The sequence below is a fragment of the Hyperolius riggenbachi genome, chromosome 9 (genome assembly GCF_040937935.1).
Source record: "Hyperolius riggenbachi isolate aHypRig1 chromosome 9, aHypRig1.pri, whole genome shotgun sequence".
Classification (NCBI taxonomy): Eukaryota; Metazoa; Chordata; class Amphibia; order Anura; family Hyperoliidae; genus Hyperolius; species Hyperolius riggenbachi.
Window position 1 is genome coordinate 272,611,971 of NC_090654.1, and position 16,768 is coordinate 272,628,738.

Below are 16,768 nucleotides of genomic sequence, written 5' to 3' on the forward strand. Positions count from 1 at the left end.
CGCAGCAACCCTCCGCAACCAATCAGAAACTGCTAAACCAAGATGAAAGCTCCAATCTGTTTGGCGGAGAGTCACTGAGCTTTGCCTAGCAGCTAGGCTCTTTGCGCTGTCAGGTGGTCACATGACTCGGAAGGGTTTAGTAATATGGGGGGAAATCAGCTCTACCATGGCTCATGCACGAGTCTACGGGGGCTACATGAGGACAGACAGATCACACAGAATACATACTGTTCATCCTCGTGATAATTTATCCTGCAGCAGAGTGTTATAAACACACAGATAAATGACTAAAGAAAATACAAAACAAACGACCGGGAGACCCAACAAAACAATCCACACAGACAGAAAAACAAAACATTTCTGACATGAATACAAATACAACACAAGCACAGTTTATCAGGCCGGAGCCAATGTACCCATTCATAAGATTTACCACAAAATGGCTCTACAACACTGAAGCAAAAAAAAAACAAAAACCTTATGATATAAAGAATTGTGTGCGTAGTACGGATAATTAATAGGACATTAGTGGCAAAGAAAAAAAAAGTCTCATTTTTATTTTCAGTTACTGTATATACTCGAGTATAAGTCTAGAAATGTAGGTCTGATTCACTTCACAGAAGTATAGGGGTCGACTTGTACACGAGTCACAGGCAACACTGAGCACACTGAGTAATGTGTGTACTAATAGTGACATTCCCATTTGGAGCAATTTACCAAGTGGTAAGTGAAAAACTTTGAGGAAAGGAAATGCCAAGAAAACACAGGTCTGAACGTCCTGGCCACAACAATTAACAAGGAATGGGGCAGGGGAAAATACTGGGCTACAGTGAATAATTGCAGCACTTGAGAGCCTGGAGGAGGTATTGGGTGCACTTAAAGAGAACCCGAGGTGTGTTTAAAGAATGTTATCTGCATACAGAGGCTGGATCTGCCTATACAGCCCAGCCTCTGTTGCTATCCCAAACCCCACTAAGGTCACCCTGCACTCTGCAATCCCCCATAAATGACAGCCGTGCTGTGAGGCTGTGTTTACATCTGTAGTGTCAGTCTCGGCTGCTCCCCCCGCCTCCTGCATAGCTCCGGTCCCTGCCCCCATCCCTTCCCTCTAATCAGCAGGGAGGGATAGGAATGCAGGCGGGGACCGGAGTTCTGCAGGAGGCGGGGAGAGCAGCAGACTGACACTATAGAAATAAACACAGCCAGCTCTGACAAGCTGTTTGTCAGCAGCGTGGCTCTGATTTATGAGGGATTGCAGAGTGCAGGGGGACCTTAGGGGGGTTTGGGATAGCAACAGAGGCTGGGCTGTATAGGCAGATCCAGCCTCTGTACGCAGATAACATTCTTCAAACCCACCTCGGGTTCTCTTTAAGGGACAGAAGGGGTTAATAGCTTCAATACTGTATGCAGTGCAGTCATTAACCCCTCCTGAGCCCCAAGTGCAGCCATTTACTTTGCTGGGTAGACTTATACCTGAGTCAATAAAAAATTCCAGCTAAAGAGGGTTGAATATTGGAGTCGACTTATACATGAGGTCGGCTTGTATTCGGGTATATAGCTTTTTTTCGTATAACATTGCATCATTTAATATTTGCAGTTTACAAATTATACTCCGGCCCGTATGCAATTCACTTTTTCTCATGAGTTTTCTCCTAGGAGATAATTTTTCATCTTCTGTTTAAAATAACTTTTCAGCACTTTACAATGAAATAAGTACCAAAAAGTAGGTGAAAATGTACTGTAACAAGTATTCTGAGTATTTTCTTGCTTGTAAATGTTTTAAACAGCATTTATTTTCACGTCAGATTTCCTTTAAAGAAAATCTATTCAGATGTTTTTAATACATTTAACCACTTCAGCCTACAGTGTTGTTTCACCTTATGCATCCGAGTAATTTTCACCTCCCATTCATTCGCCAATAACTTTATCACTACTTATTAAATGAAATGATCTATATCTTATTTTTTCCGCCACCATTTAGGCTTTCTTTGGGTGATACATTTTGCTAAGAATTATTTTATTCTAAATACATTTTAACAGGAACATTAAGAAAGAAATGGGAAAAAATCATTATTTCTCCGTTTTTGGCCATTATAGCTTGAAATTAATACAGGCTACCGTAATTAAAACCCATGTATTTTACTTGCCCATTTGTCCCGGTTATTACACCGTTTAAATTATGTCCCTATCACAATGTATGGCGCCGATATTTTATTTGGAAATAAAGGTGCATTTTTTATAATTTGCGTCCATCACTATTTACAAGCATATAATTTTAAAAAATTATAGCAATATACTCTCTTGACATGCATATTAAAAAAGTTCAGACCCTTAGGCATCTATTGATGTGTTTTTTGGGGTTTTTTTTATTGTAATTTTTATTTACCGGTATTTTTTAATTAAAAATTTTATTTGGGTAATTTTTGGTGTGGGAGGGAAACAGTTAATTTTAAATGTAATAATACAGTATGTGTTTATTTAATAAAAAATGTATGTGGATGTAGTTTTACCATTTGGCCACATGATGGCCACAGTAAAAAAAAAATGTATCCTGGAAGCGAATGTTCTCGCTTCCAGGAAGCATAAGGAGGACGGGAAACTTTTTTTGCGCAGAAAGACTGCAGCCTCTGGTACAAAGGCATCGGTTTTTCTGCCGAGGACTTAGATCAATGAAGGGGAACTATGTTCCTTCATTGATCTCGGGGCTAGCGGGAGGCGGAAGCGCGCCCGGCGCAGCGGCAGCAGGGCAGGCTGTCTGGATATATCCATCCAGATAGACCTAAGTGGTTAATGTAGTTTTGCAAGATTCAAAGAATTTTCATAGAGAGCACTTTTTAATGAGAAAAAAATTAAAGAAAAACTGTGATCCACTTCTAGAACTTTGACCAGGAAGCTCAGCCAGCACAAGAAAACCTTCATTTCTGCAGCTATGTAGGAAAGATACACCCACTCTATAGGCCGCGAAAGGACCTGGTGTCAGCTCCCAAGTTTGGGGACTTTGCTTTGGAAAATTAGAGACTTTTTTTTACTGTAACACTCTCTCCTGCTCACAGTTGCCTAGATTGATAAGAATGGTGACAAGTCCCTGCATGAATGGAGTCAGGTCCTCTGAAGACCATAAAACAAAACTCACCCGTTCTTGAAGTAAAGCACATGTGCCCTCTGGAGGCCGGTCTCCAGGAAGAAGCTCAGCTCCTGGTGGTCTGGAGCGGCTGGCCCAGGCTTAGGACTGCGATTCTGGATATTCGCTGCCGCGGCCTGAGGAAGAACAGAGAAAGACCGTGAAGGACTTCAACAACCATTTACTCCCGGCCTAAAAAATGTCACTACAAACTCCTGGAAGTTGTGGCACCTAGGGGCATGGCTACAAATCATGCAAATCCTTGATGCCCCGCCCCCCCAAATGTTCACACTCTTTCCCTTGCCTCCCCTTGGTGACCCTTACAGCCTGGGGGCCAATCTTGCAAAATTCACAAAACAAGTGTGGACATCATACGCTTTTACACCCATAACATGTGTAACCACGAATACACCTAATCTGAAGGAGGGAGTAAAGTAGTAGTTAAGGCCCCCTTAAGTCTCTGGGCCCCCTGTAGGTGGCAGGGACTGCTCCCCTGTAGTTACGCCCATGGTGGCAACCCCCGAGTAGGTATATCACTGGGTGTATTTATACAGTAGATAATCCATGGTCAGGAGAATTCCCACAAGAAAAAACAGAGAAGCACACAAGAAATGTATCTTTAGACATTAGAGGCGCCTCTAATCTCTCCCCTATGCTATCAAGGCATTTTGTATTGGCCTGAGGAAGCGGGCCATGACCTGTGTCAGATTGCTTATTGAATAAAAACCTTTTTCCAGTTGAACTGGTGTCTATATCTTCTGGAGAGGTAAGCCATTACCTCTCTTTTTATTATTTTTTTTTATTTGTATTTAAAAATACTAAAATCTCCCTTCAGTTGTCCTTTAATGCAGATTGGAATGGGCAAACTCAAAATTGGCTGGAAGTGCATTTAATTAGACCAATTCCAAGTTGCATACAATTTGCATTACATTTGCTCACAAGCCAAAATTATTAGCATCTCATTGCCCATCTCTAGACATGAGTTTAAAGGGAACCTGAACTGAGTAAAATTATTTAAAATAAACAGATGATGTATCTGCAAATGAATATTACATACTTCCCTCGCTGTCAGTTCTTCTCAGAAGCCCACCATTTTCTTCTTACAGTGATCCCTTACAGTTATGACAAGATTTTGTCAGAACTTAAATATACCAGTTGCTATCAGTTACATATCAGCTGCTGTCAGTTACAACTGAATGTGCAAGGTAATGTCCATGTTTCCCTATGGCTCAAGTGAGCGATATAAGTTGAACAGTATGCTGACCAGGAAGCTGTTAGGGGGTAATGGCCATTTTCAAAATGGAGGACGGAGAATTCCATCGATCACATTGGACAAACAGAATGCAGGAAAGGAGAAAGAGATTGAGTAGTACACTACACAGTAGGTAAGTATGACCTGTGTATATTTATTTTGACTTTTTATTTTCAGTTCAGGTTCTCTTTAAGGCAGGGGTCTCAAACTCAATGTACCTGGGGGGCCGCAGGAGGCAAAGTCAGGATGAGGCTGGGCCTCATCCACTCAAATAGGATGAGGAAGAGGGCCACCATGATCTCCCGTGACCCCGCTCACCCTGGCAGCCGCTACTTCAAGCTCCTCCCGCTGGGCCGTCGCTATAGGGCTATACCATCCAAAACCACCAGGCGGAAGAACACCTTCTTCCCCCAAGCTGTTCGACTTCTGAACTCCAACCTCCCCCTATCTGGCCCGCATACCTGCGCACTCTAGCTGGGCTCATCGAAATTGACTCGTGGCCACTACCTGCACCTTTACTATTATCATTATTATCATTATTTACCTGTGTTTGTAATAGCAATGCATTTAAAGTGTACATGTTGTGCGTCTGTCTTGTATTATACTAATTTAGGCCTATGCCATGTGTACCAAAAATAATTCCGATTACAGCTTTTGCTGTACTTGGCGAAATAAAGTGATTCTGATTCTGATTCATAAGGAATTTCACAATCACGGCGCATCGCCGCCTCTGCCTGCCCCTCTCACTCTTCCTTCACAGAGAGGGGCGGGGAGAGGCGGCGATCCGTACAGCGATTGACGTCAGGAGGGGCAGAGCTGAAGCTGAAAGCTCTGCCCCTTCCAGGAAATGCCAGCCGATTGCCCCCCGGGCGATTTGGGGGCTCTGCAGCCCTCGTTTAGCGGCGGGGATGCGGCGGATTACTTGGGAGCACTGAAGCGAACTATAAGGAAGCTTTTGCCGGCGAGGGCCACAAAATATTGTATCGAGGGCCGCAAATGGCCCGTGGGCCGCGAGTTTGAGACCCCTGCTTTAAGGCCTCTTTTCCACAAACTGTTGAACTGTGTGCTCAGCAAGCAGTCACCAGGCAGCAGTGAGCAGTTACCAGGCAGCAGCAAGCAGTTGTGAGAGTTTGAAAGGCATTTCACTGCCCATCAACTGTCTGTGGAGAAGAGGCCTAAAGCACAACTGAAGTGAGAGGAATATGGAGAATGCCATATTTATCTCCTTTTAAAGGAAGATAGAGGTGATATATCGGGGGAGGGGGTGAAATCGGGGCACATACATAGGTGTGGGCATGTTTGCAGACACTTACCTAGGTCTCTCTTCTCTCCTGAGAGTCTCCGCCTGCTTGTAAATCGATCCGTTGGCGGCTGCAACTTGATTAAGTCGCCAACCTTTGAACCAGATCTACTTGTCCCGCACATGTGCGTCTGTCAGGGCTGTGGAGTCAGTACAAAAACCACCGACTCCTCAGTTTATGAAACCACCAACTCCAACTCAGACTCCAGGTACTCAAAATTGCTCCGACTCGTTGACTCCTTAGTCTAATTTTTACAAAGGCTATGGATTCGGTTCAAAAATCAGTAGACTCCGACTCTTCAGTTTATTGAAACCAACAATTCCGACTTACACCACCCTGCTTCTCTGGCGATCTCGGCACGCACACGCGGAAAGAGAGATGTGGAACTGAGACACTATGCGTGTGCAGCACAAGTACATCAGATTCGAAGGAGTAGCAGCCGCTACCGAAGCAATTTCAAAGCACACTGAGCCTCTTTACTTTAAAGCGGACCTGAACTCCGAACTTCCACTCTGCTCTAAAAGATACGCAACAGCATAATGACCTTTACAGAAAACATTTGTTAGAGCTGATAAAAATCCTGCAATAAATCTGCAGGATGTCTACTTCCTGCTTTCATGGAAGCAGACATATTAACCCTCCTGGCGGTATGAAAAACTCCGCCAGGAGGCAGGGCGGCAGTTTTTTTTTTTGTTTTTTTTTTAACCACTTGCCGACCGCACGCTTATACCGTGCGTCGGCAAAGTGGCAGCTGCAGGACCAGCGACGCAGTACTGCGTCGCCAGCTGCAGGCTGATTAATTAGGAAGCAGCCGCTCGCGCGAGCGGCTGCTTCCTGTCAAATCACGGCGGGGGGCTCCATGAATAGCCTGCGGGCCGCCGATGGCGGCTCGCAGGCTAAATGTAAACACAAGCGGAAATAATCCGCTTTGTTTACATTGTACGGCGCTGCTGCGCAGCAGCGCCGTAAGGCAGATCGTCGATCCCCGGCCAATCAGCGGCCGGGGATCGCCTCCATGTGACAGGGGACGTCCCGTCACTGGCTGCACAGGACGGATAGCGTCCTGTGCAGCCCGGATCACCGGGAGGGAGAGGTAGGAGAGGGAGGGGGGTGAATGTCGCAGCGGAGGGGGGCTTTGAGGTGCCCCCCCCCACAACTAGCCTGCACGGAGGAGCGATCAGACCCCCCCTGCACATCATCCCCATAGGGGGGAAAAAAGGGGGGCGATCTGATCGCTCTGCGTGCCCTCTGATCTGTGCTGGGGGCTGCAGAGCCCACCCAGCACAGATCCCTTCAAACAGCGCTGGTCCTTAAGGGGGGGTAAAGGGTGGGTCCTCAAGTGGTTAAATCATGTAGCGAGCCCAGGGCTCGCTACATGATAGCCGCTGCTCAGCGGCATCCCCCCGCCCTCTTCGATCGCCTTCGGCGATCTCCGATCAGGAAATCCCGTTCAAAGAACGGGATTTCCTGGAGGGCTTCCCCCGTCGCCATGGCGACGGGGCGGGATGACGTCACCGACGTCATGACGTCATTGGGAGTCCCGATCCACCCCTCGGCGCTGCCTGCCACTGATTGGCCAGGCAGCGCACGGGTCTGGGGGTAGGGGCCGCGCGCCGCAACGGATAGCGGCGATCGGGCGCGGGCGGCGGCGATCAGTGTGCTGGCGCAGCTAGCAAAGTGCTAGCTGCGTCCAGCAAAAAAAAAATTCGGGGTTAGCGCCAGGAAGGTTAACATCCTGTGCTTTCAAATGATCTTATCTGCCTTATCTGCTGTGACAGTCAGGTGACACAGGGAAGAGACCAAATTACAACTTGTGATTAGACACAAATGAGGGGGAATTAAACAGGCTAAACTCTCTAAATACATACAGGGTACATTTCTCTATTCTGTACAAGAGTTCAGGTCCACTTTGAACCAGTGCTGCCTAACTGCCAGGCTGCACTGATGATTCGAGAAACCATAACCAAGAACTGTACTTCATCCCAATCAGTAGCTGATGACCCCTTTCCCATGAGAAATCTTTTCCTTTTCTCATTCGGATCCTCAGGGGAAGAAATTCATAACCGGAAGTTAATAATGATAATAATACTAACATTTGTATAGCGATTTTCTCCTGTCGGACTCAAAGCGCTCAAGAGCTGCAGCCACTGGGACGCGCTCAGGAGGCCACCCTGCAGTGTTAGGGAGTCTTGCCTTGAACTCCTTACTGAATAGGTACTGACCCAGCCAGGATTCGAACCCTGGTCTCCCATGTCAAAGGCGGTGCCCTAAACCAGTACACTATCCAGCCACTAAAAAATGCCGATTCGCAGAGTCAGCTTATCTCCCGCAGTCTTGAACGGCCGCCGTTCGTCACAGAAAATCTCTCCGCATTGGGCAGCCATATTGTCTCACTTTCACTTCGCCCTCTCCGAATCAATAGGACCGCGTACATCTAATATATTTATTTCCGCAGGCTGGGATCATTTTTACGTATTAATGAACTGCGGTTTATTAATCACGCACTCTGGCAGCGCAGGCCGAGGAGAACGCCGGAGATTCTTCCACGGATGACGCTTATGAAGTCATCTATACTTGTCAGGATGGAGGTAATGGAAAATTTGGAGAAAATTACAACTATTGATGGCTTCTGCGTCGCGTAATGCAGCGTTGCCCCTAGTGGATATAGGAATAAACTGCATGGCAAATACACACATTATACTACATATACCAGCCAGCCTTTCTCAAGCTTTTTGCCCTGGAGGAACCCTGCAAAAAGACTTTTGGATTTCAAGGAACCCCTGCATTTATTTTTCAGGAGTAGGTGAGGCTGTTTATTTCACTAGCCCCTATTACACTGCCACTCATTATACTATGTCTATTACTATTCTGACTCACAATTTAGTGCTTATTTTTTACAGTACCCCCTATTACAGTGCACTCGGTTATACTTCCCCCACGATGGATTAAAATGCCAAAGAACCCCTGCACAGTCTCCAAGGAACCCTGGCCGACATATTGTACAATTAACATGGTGGCTCAAAAGGCGCCGAGCCCCTGGGCGCAGAACAACCCCTCCAGCAACTGGCAAACTGGCATGGGCTTTAGAAAAAAAATGGCCGCCACTGTCTTGCCAATAGAGGAGGTGGAGCTTCGCCTGTCTAATAAATTATGCACCAGTAGGTCGGTTATTAACCCCAAGACCCACTGATCCTGGCAGAGCCTTAAAGTGACTCTGTAACAAAAATTACAACGTTTTTTCTACCATCCTACAAGTTCCTAAACCTATTCTAATCTGTTCTGGCTCACTGCAGCACTTTGTACTATCACGGTCTCTGTAATAAATCAATGTATCTTTCCCCTGTCAGACTTGTCGGCTTGTGTCTGGAAGGCTGCCAACTCTTCCGTGCTGGTCTGTTCCTCTATGCACACTCCAGTGTGTGTTTTATTTACATAAGTCAGCAGCTTCTCTGCTATCTTATCAGTGATAGAAGAGTGCTGGATAAAAATCCTCCTCTGTTAGGCTGTGAAAGTAGCTGGCTGACACATACTGAGGAATTACAAACACAGGCACAGGCAGAGCTGTCTGCAGGAAGCCTGTAATGTTCAGTGCATGAGAGAAGAAGGGGACAGAAGGTAAACACACAAATGATCTTTTGAGATTCAAAAGGAAAGCTGTATACAGCCTGCTTGTGTATGGATGTATTTTCTATGTGTGGACATATTGTACATCAATCTACTTCCTGTTTTGGTGGCCATTTTGCTTGTTTATAAACAAACTTTTTAAAACTGTTTTTGACTACTTTTAACCACTTCACCACTGAGGGGTTTTACCCCCTGAGCACCAGAGCAATTTTCACCTTTCAGCGCTCCTTCCATTCATTCGTCTATAACTTTATCATTACTTATCGCAATGAAATGAACTATATCTTGTTTTTTCCGCCACCAATTAGGCTTTCTTTAGGTGGGACATTATGCCAAGAATTATTTTTTTCTAAATGTGTTTTAATGGGAAAATAGGAAAAATGTGGGGAAAAAAATAATTATTTTTCAGTTTTCGGCCATTATAGTTTTTAAATAATGCATGCTACTGGAATTAAAACCCATGAAACGTATTTGCCCTTTTGTCCCGGTTATAAAACCATTTAAATTATGTCCCTATCACAATGTTTGGCGCCAATATTTTATTTGGAAATAAAGGTGCATTTTTTTCATTTTTGCGTCCATCCCTAATTACAAGCCCATAGTTTATAAAGTAACAGTGTTATACCCTCTTGACATAAATATTTAAAAAGTTCAGTCCCTAAGGTAATTATTTATGTATTTTTTTTAATTGTAAATTTTTTAATTTTTTTTTAATTAAAAAAAAAAAAAATGGGGAGTGTGGGAGGTAATGGGTTAATTTTATGTGTAAAAGTCATTTATTTGTATGTGAAAAATGTGTAGGGTGTAGTTTACTATTTGGCCACAAGATGGCCACAGTAACTTTTTGTTTTAATGCGACCTCCAAGCTTCCGGAAGTAGGAGGCGGCTGGACACGTGAGTTTTTTCTCACAATGATCGCGCTGCCCATAGGAGAGCAGCTGATCATTGCGGGGCTTAGATCAACGAACGGGAATGGATTTTCCCGTTCATTGATCTCTGGGCGAGCGGGCGGCGGCGTGTTTACTAGCGGCGGGCGGCGTGTTTACGAGCGGGAGCGCGGGCAGCGTTGGGAACGCGGAAAGTACGTGTTTCTCCGTCCCTGGTTGTTAAAGGATGGAAAAAGGGGCGGAGAAATACGTACGCGCGGGGGTAAAGTGGTTAATGCGGCGAGGAGCGGCGAAATTGTGACAGAGGGTAATAGGAGATGTCCCCTAACACACTGGTATGTTTACTTTTGTGCGATTTTAACAATACAGATTCTCTTTAAGGTGGCCACACACGATACAATAAAATGATTCTATTTTACAGTAATTCGATAAAAAAAAGGTTGTATCTCTCAAAAAAATCGAAAGCTTCTTTTTTTCATTCGACAAAAATCCGATCGGATTTCCCGGTTTTTTTTCGATTTAAATCGATCCAGAAGGCCAGATATTTCTCTTAAATTTGTACTCAAGATTGTATGGTGTGTGTTGGATTGTTAATTTATTAATATACACACCCTAGCAATTTTCTCTGAGTTTCCAATCATTTTTATCATAAATGAGGAAAAAAATTGAACATAGGTGTGTGGTACATTGGTCATATTTTTCAAATGTTACAATCAGTCAGAAAAATTCATTGCAATTCTTAAATTGAACAGATATTTAAAAAAATTGTATGGTGTGTGGCCACCTTTAGGCCTCGTTTCCAATACACGCGATGAGATGCGGCTACATAGACGCATCGCACCGCGGCTGTACTGGACCTAACCGGGACATATGGGCAATTACAATACGTGAGTTTTAATTATGGAGGCATGTATTATTTTAAAACTATAATGGATAATGGCTGAAAACTGAGAAATAATGATTTTTTTCCGTTTTTTTCTTATTCTTCCTGTTAAAATGCATTTACAGTAAAGTGGCTCTTAGCAAAATGTACCCCCCAAAGAAAGCCTAATTGGTGGCGGAAAAAACAAGATATAGATCAGTTCATTGTGATAAGTAGTGATAAAGTTATAGGCTAATGAATGGGAGGTGAACATTTCTCAAGTGAAAACGACGGAACGCGAATGGGTTAAAAGGAAATCAATATGGCAGCCTCCATATACCCCTCACTACAGTTCTCCTTTAAACTGCTGTTCAGGAAATGCTTTTGAAAACAAGGAAAAACCCTGAAAATCCCCCATGAGGAGATGGACTAGTCCATAACATGTCAGTTCTGTTGCACAGACTACACAGGAGGTAAGTATGACCTGTGTATGTTTATTTTGACTTTTAATTTTCAGTTCAGGTTCTCTTTAATGTCTTTGGTCTCGTGGGGTTTTTTGAGTGCATTTTTTCTTGGTCGGTTTTCCTTTTTGGAAGGTCTATTTGCTCTGCTGCATTCTATTGTGAATTGATATAATTTTTTTTACATGTAGCTGCCTCGATACTATTTACATTGACTTGTTTTATGAACAGTAACTGGGCTTATTTTTGGAGTGGTGCTTAGATTTGGAGGATCCTCAAAAACCTTAAAAAAAAAAAATGCTACGGCTTATATTTGGAGTAGGGGAAACAGTACTATTGTAGGTGGAAATAAGCAGACTCAATCGCCCACTGGGTGCCCCCCATAGCTCTTGGATCTGCCCAACATGGAAGTTCAGCCCCTCCTATGCTATAATGTTTAAAAATAAAGGCTGGTCGATGAAAGACTGACCTCATAATGATGGAGCAAGTTGAGGAGCTAAGCCGCCGATTCCACCTCCAATCCCTGAGAGATTTAATGAATTTTTCCACCACTACAGTATATCTACGTCCTCTGAGACTTCATCTAAGCCACGAGGACGTAGATATAAGTCGTGTAGCTGAAGCACAACTGTGCACGATTGGGCTTGCTCCTGTGCAAAACCTTTACCACTATCTGCTGCAGCATTAATTTGTGAAAGGGAATATATGTTCCCTGAGCCAATAAGATTGATTTTTACCATTAAAAATACTTTTATTTTCTCAGTTCATAGTGAAAATACACACTGTATCATTATTTCAAAATCAAATATCTACACCATAAAAATGGGCGTGGCTCCACCACTAAAGTAAACGGCCACGCCGAAAAAGTGGGCCAGGTCATGACATGATGTGGGTGGAGCCAAATACTAGCAAAATACAGGTAGTCCCCGGTTAACAAATGAGATAGGGACTGTATGTCCACACTTAACCCGAATCAGTTTTCTTTTGTCCCCCGCTGTTTTCCCTGTGCCTCATGTGTCACCTAAGTTTGTGCCCGTTTTGTCCCCCTCTGTGTCACCTCATGTCTCCATCTCATCTCTGTTCCCCAGTGCCTCTTTTCTCCCCTTTTGCATCTAATGTCCGCCTTGTCTCCCTCTGTGTCAGCTCTTGTCCCCGTCCTAGCCAGGTATAGGTGCCCACCTATAGGTGTCCAGGTATAGGTCCCCTAATATAGGTATCCAGGTACAGGTAGTGCCCCTGTATAGGTAGCGAGCTATAGGTGCTGTAGTATATATATAGCCAGGTACAGGTGGTGCCCCTGTATAGGTAGCGAGCTATAGGTGCTGCAGTATATTTATAGCCAAGTACAGGTGGTGCCCATGTATAGGTAGCAAGCTATAGGTGCCCAGTATAAGTTAGAAAGGTACTTTCATAACCCCATTCCAACATGGACTCCTCAATTCGGCTTCTCCTGCTCTCCCCGCGCTCTTCTCCTCTCACCGCATCCTATTGCACTGGTTATTTCCGGCGGCACCTCTGACGACATGAGAGGCAGCAGCGGGTAACCATGGAGATAGGACTCGAACCAGTGGCGACAGGAGGAGAGAGCGGGCCCGGCGACTGGAGGAGAGCGCGGTGAGGATTCCGCACAGGAACGGGGCTATGTGAGTAACTTACTGTGGGCCCCAGAGGGCTGCACAGGGCAGGTAGGCGGTCGCCAGCAGCAGAGCGAGGCCCCTCTGTACAGAGAGGCCCAAAGCTGAAGCGTGCCTCGCTTGTATGCTGGTAGCGCCCCTGCCACTTGTGCTAGGGGCACATGATTTATTCCCACAGGTCTCTGTATCTGCTTTAAAAATCATCCTTCGTTCCTCACCCAGCTCACAAATGTATACACCACTCCTGACTGACTGCTTGTGATGTTACACTTCTCTGCACCATGCAATTTCCAAAGCTGTGCCTACTATATGTGCTGTCACATACTGATAATGCCTTTGTGACCAATCAGATAAGTGAAGACAATAAACTCACATTGCTGAAAACTTAAAGCGGATCAGAGATGAAAAGTTAACTAGAACAAGTAACACACACACACACACACATATATATCGTTTACATACATATATATAAATTTAGATCGTTTACACAGCATATCTAGCTGCGAACAGCTTCAAAAGTTTATGATTATTTATTGCTGTGATACAAATGAGGGCAGCCATGTTCTGTTTGTCACAGGCTGAGGGCTGGAGGTGCTATCAGCTTGCCTGTGTGTAAATTCAGTCCCCTCTCTCCTACCTCCTCCCCTCTGCCTCTGAAATCAATGGCTAGTAAGCTCCTCCTTCTGCTCAGACTGAGCTCCCATAAGCCCTTGCTACAGTGCCAAGGCACAAAAGGAGCTGTGGGTGAGGCTTGTTTAGTATATAGGGAATTAAGGGTATTAAAACAAAACAAAACAAAAAGAAAAGTATTTGTTTTGAGGAATGCCCTATAAACTATAAGAAAGGAACACAATTATGCAAGGAGTAAAAGTTTATCTCGGATCCACTTTAACCCTTTATCACCACCTGAATAAGATTCTTTCAGCTAGGTGATTACTAGACTATACACTGAGGAGTTGATAGCAGCTCCCTTGAGCAGGAATATGGTCCACTCCTGAAGAGCCAACATTTTTTGTATTTGGAGGTGTAATTTTACAGCACAGAGGAAGAGCTGTGTAAAGGGGCCCATACCCTCAGCCGATTTTTGGCCGATTGATCAATCAAAAGCGATCGATTGGTCGATTGCAAATCGATTGACCAATTGATCGATTTCAATCGATCTGACATGCTGGAAAATCTGGGTCGATCTGTTGAGATTGCTTATTTTGCATTGGCCCTAATGGAAATCTGATGGCAAAGAAATGCTATCAGATTGATTTTCAATAGACTTCAAACTGAAATCTATTGGAAATCTGTTCCTAGCAAAAAATGTTCCTAAACACATCAGATAGATCAGAAATCTATCTGATGCTAATCTAACGAGTGTATACTTGTGGTAATGTGTGCCCTAGCATAAAAAAAAAAAAAAAAAAAAAAAAAAAAAAAAAAGGTTGCTTTAATCGATAGTTGTCCTTTACAGGAAACCTAAACTGAGGACATGTATTTTTCCTTTTAAAATAACAGTTGCCTGACTCTCCTGCTGATCCTGTGTCTCTAATACTTTTAGCCACAGCCCCTCAACAAGCATGCAGATCAGGTGCACTGACTGAAGTCAGACTGGATTAGCTGCATGCTTGTTTCAGGTGTGTGGTTCAGCCACTACTTCAGCCAAAGAGATCAGCAGGACTGCCAGGCAACTGGTATGGTTTAAAAGGAAACATCCATATCCCTCTCAGTTTAGGTTGCCATTAAGGACTGGTCAGTTGTGTGCGGAGTGCCCCTTCATCGCTCTCAGGTTTGGCATAATAGAGTCCTATCTGAGGTGCTTCCAGAAATGTGACGTCCCGCTTCCACCTCTCGCTTGCAATCGATAGGAATGCATAATTCTGTTATTTTTATCTCCGCAAGCAATAATAATTTTGTGTAATAATGAACTGAGGTTTATTAGACGGATGACTTGGCTGCGACTCTGCGAGGGTGAGCGAGAACCCGGGAGATTCTGCCGCTCTCAGAGTTTATGAAAAAATCCATACTTGTCAAGACAGAAGAAATGGAAATTTGGAGAGAATTACCATCTATTGACGTTTCCTTCACCGCATTATGAAGTGCTGCCCCTTGTGGCTACGCCACGCTATTACATGTGCAATGCACAGCGGTTTAAGGCAAAAGTAGTGTAAAGTGTGCAGACAGTTACCCACAACTCTTTACCTCTGCTCTCCTTCCCAATGCATGAGGCAGATAAGAGCGTATTTGGAAAGCAGATTAAACTATTTTTTTTTTTTGTAACACTATTTTTATTTCGATTAAAAAAAGAAAAAGTGTACAGGTGCAGGTACATAGCCAATTATCAAATATTAGTACAGAGTAGTGCACAATAGGCAAAGTAAAAAAGTGTGGGCACAGTAAGCGTAGAAGGTTACCACCAGGGACTGGGTAAGGGTACAGATAGTATATCAATATCCAAGTCCATATTATAGATCGGAATGAGGCAAATGACAAAGATCAGGCCTATTAATAAAACATAATACAGAGTTTCACAAAGTCTATGCACCCGTAAATATAAAGTGATTAAAGTCTATTTTGATGCCCCCAAAACAAAACAGAAAATCAGATAATCCCAGATAGATTCCAGGAATCTACAGGTGTTTGTAGACGAATGCAACACTCAGGACTCCTGCATGTGGCCAACTTGTCAGAAGCTGTATGTCTGCTGCTCCCCAACCACACTATGCCTCCAACTTCTGATAGCCAATCACACCATGTGTCCCTCTGCAGCTCCCCAACCACACCACATATCCATCTGCTGCTCCCCAACCACACTATGCCTCCAACTTCTGATAGCCAATCACACCATGTGTCCCTCTGCTGCTCCCCGACCACATCTCCATCTGCTGCTCCCCAACCACACGTGTCCTTCTGCTGCTCCCCAATCACACCACATCTCCTGCTCCCCAACCACACCACATCTCCTGCTCCCCAACCACACCACAGTCTTCTGCTCCCCAACCACACCTCCGTCTGCTGCTCCCCAACCACACCACAGTCTGCTGCTCCCCAACCACACCACAGTCTTCTGCTCCCCAACCACACCACAGTCTTCTGCTCCCCAACCACACCACAGTCTTCTGCTCCCCAACCACACCACAGTCTTCTGCTCCCCAACCACACCACAGTCTTCTGCTCCCCAACCACACCACATCTCCGTCTGCTGCTCCCCAACCACACTATGCCTCCAACTTCTGCTAGCCAATCACACAATGTGTCCCTCTGCTGCTCCCCAACCACACATCTCCGTCTGCTGCTCCCCAACCACACGTGTCCCTCTGCTGCTCCCCAACCATTCGTGTCCCTCTGCTGCTCCCCAACCATACGTGTCCCTCTGCTGCTCCCCAACCATACGTGTCCCTATGCTGCTCCCCAACCACACCACAAGTCTGTCTGCTGCTCCCCAACCACATGTGTCCCTCTGCTGCTCCCCAACCACAGACACATCTGTCTGCTGCTCCCCAACCACACGTGTCCCTCTGCTGCTCCCCAACCATACGTGTTCCTCTGCTGCACCCCAACCACACCACATGTCCGTCTGCTGCTCCCCAACCACGTGTCCCTCTGCTGCTCCCCAACCACACCACACGTCCGTCTGCTGC

General features: G+C 44.9%; 1 protein-coding gene across 4 annotated transcripts in view; it reads right to left on the reverse strand.

Moving 5' to 3' along the window:
• The window catches only part of TTC7B (tetratricopeptide repeat domain 7B), a 215,793-nt gene that overhangs the window by 160,957 nt on the left and 38,068 nt on the right, over positions 1-16,768 (reverse strand). For 2 of the 4 annotated variants that reach the window (XM_068254574.1, XM_068254576.1), the window contains exons 5-6: positions 3,134-3,258; positions 229-252 (exon numbers count right to left, since the gene is read on the reverse strand). In XM_068254574.1, coding sequence (XP_068110675.1) covers positions 229-252; positions 3,134-3,258 — 149 coding nt within the window. The remainder of the gene's footprint in view (positions 1-228; positions 253-3,133; positions 3,259-16,768) is intronic. The other 2 variants (XM_068254575.1, XM_068254577.1) reach the window with 1 other exon arrangement.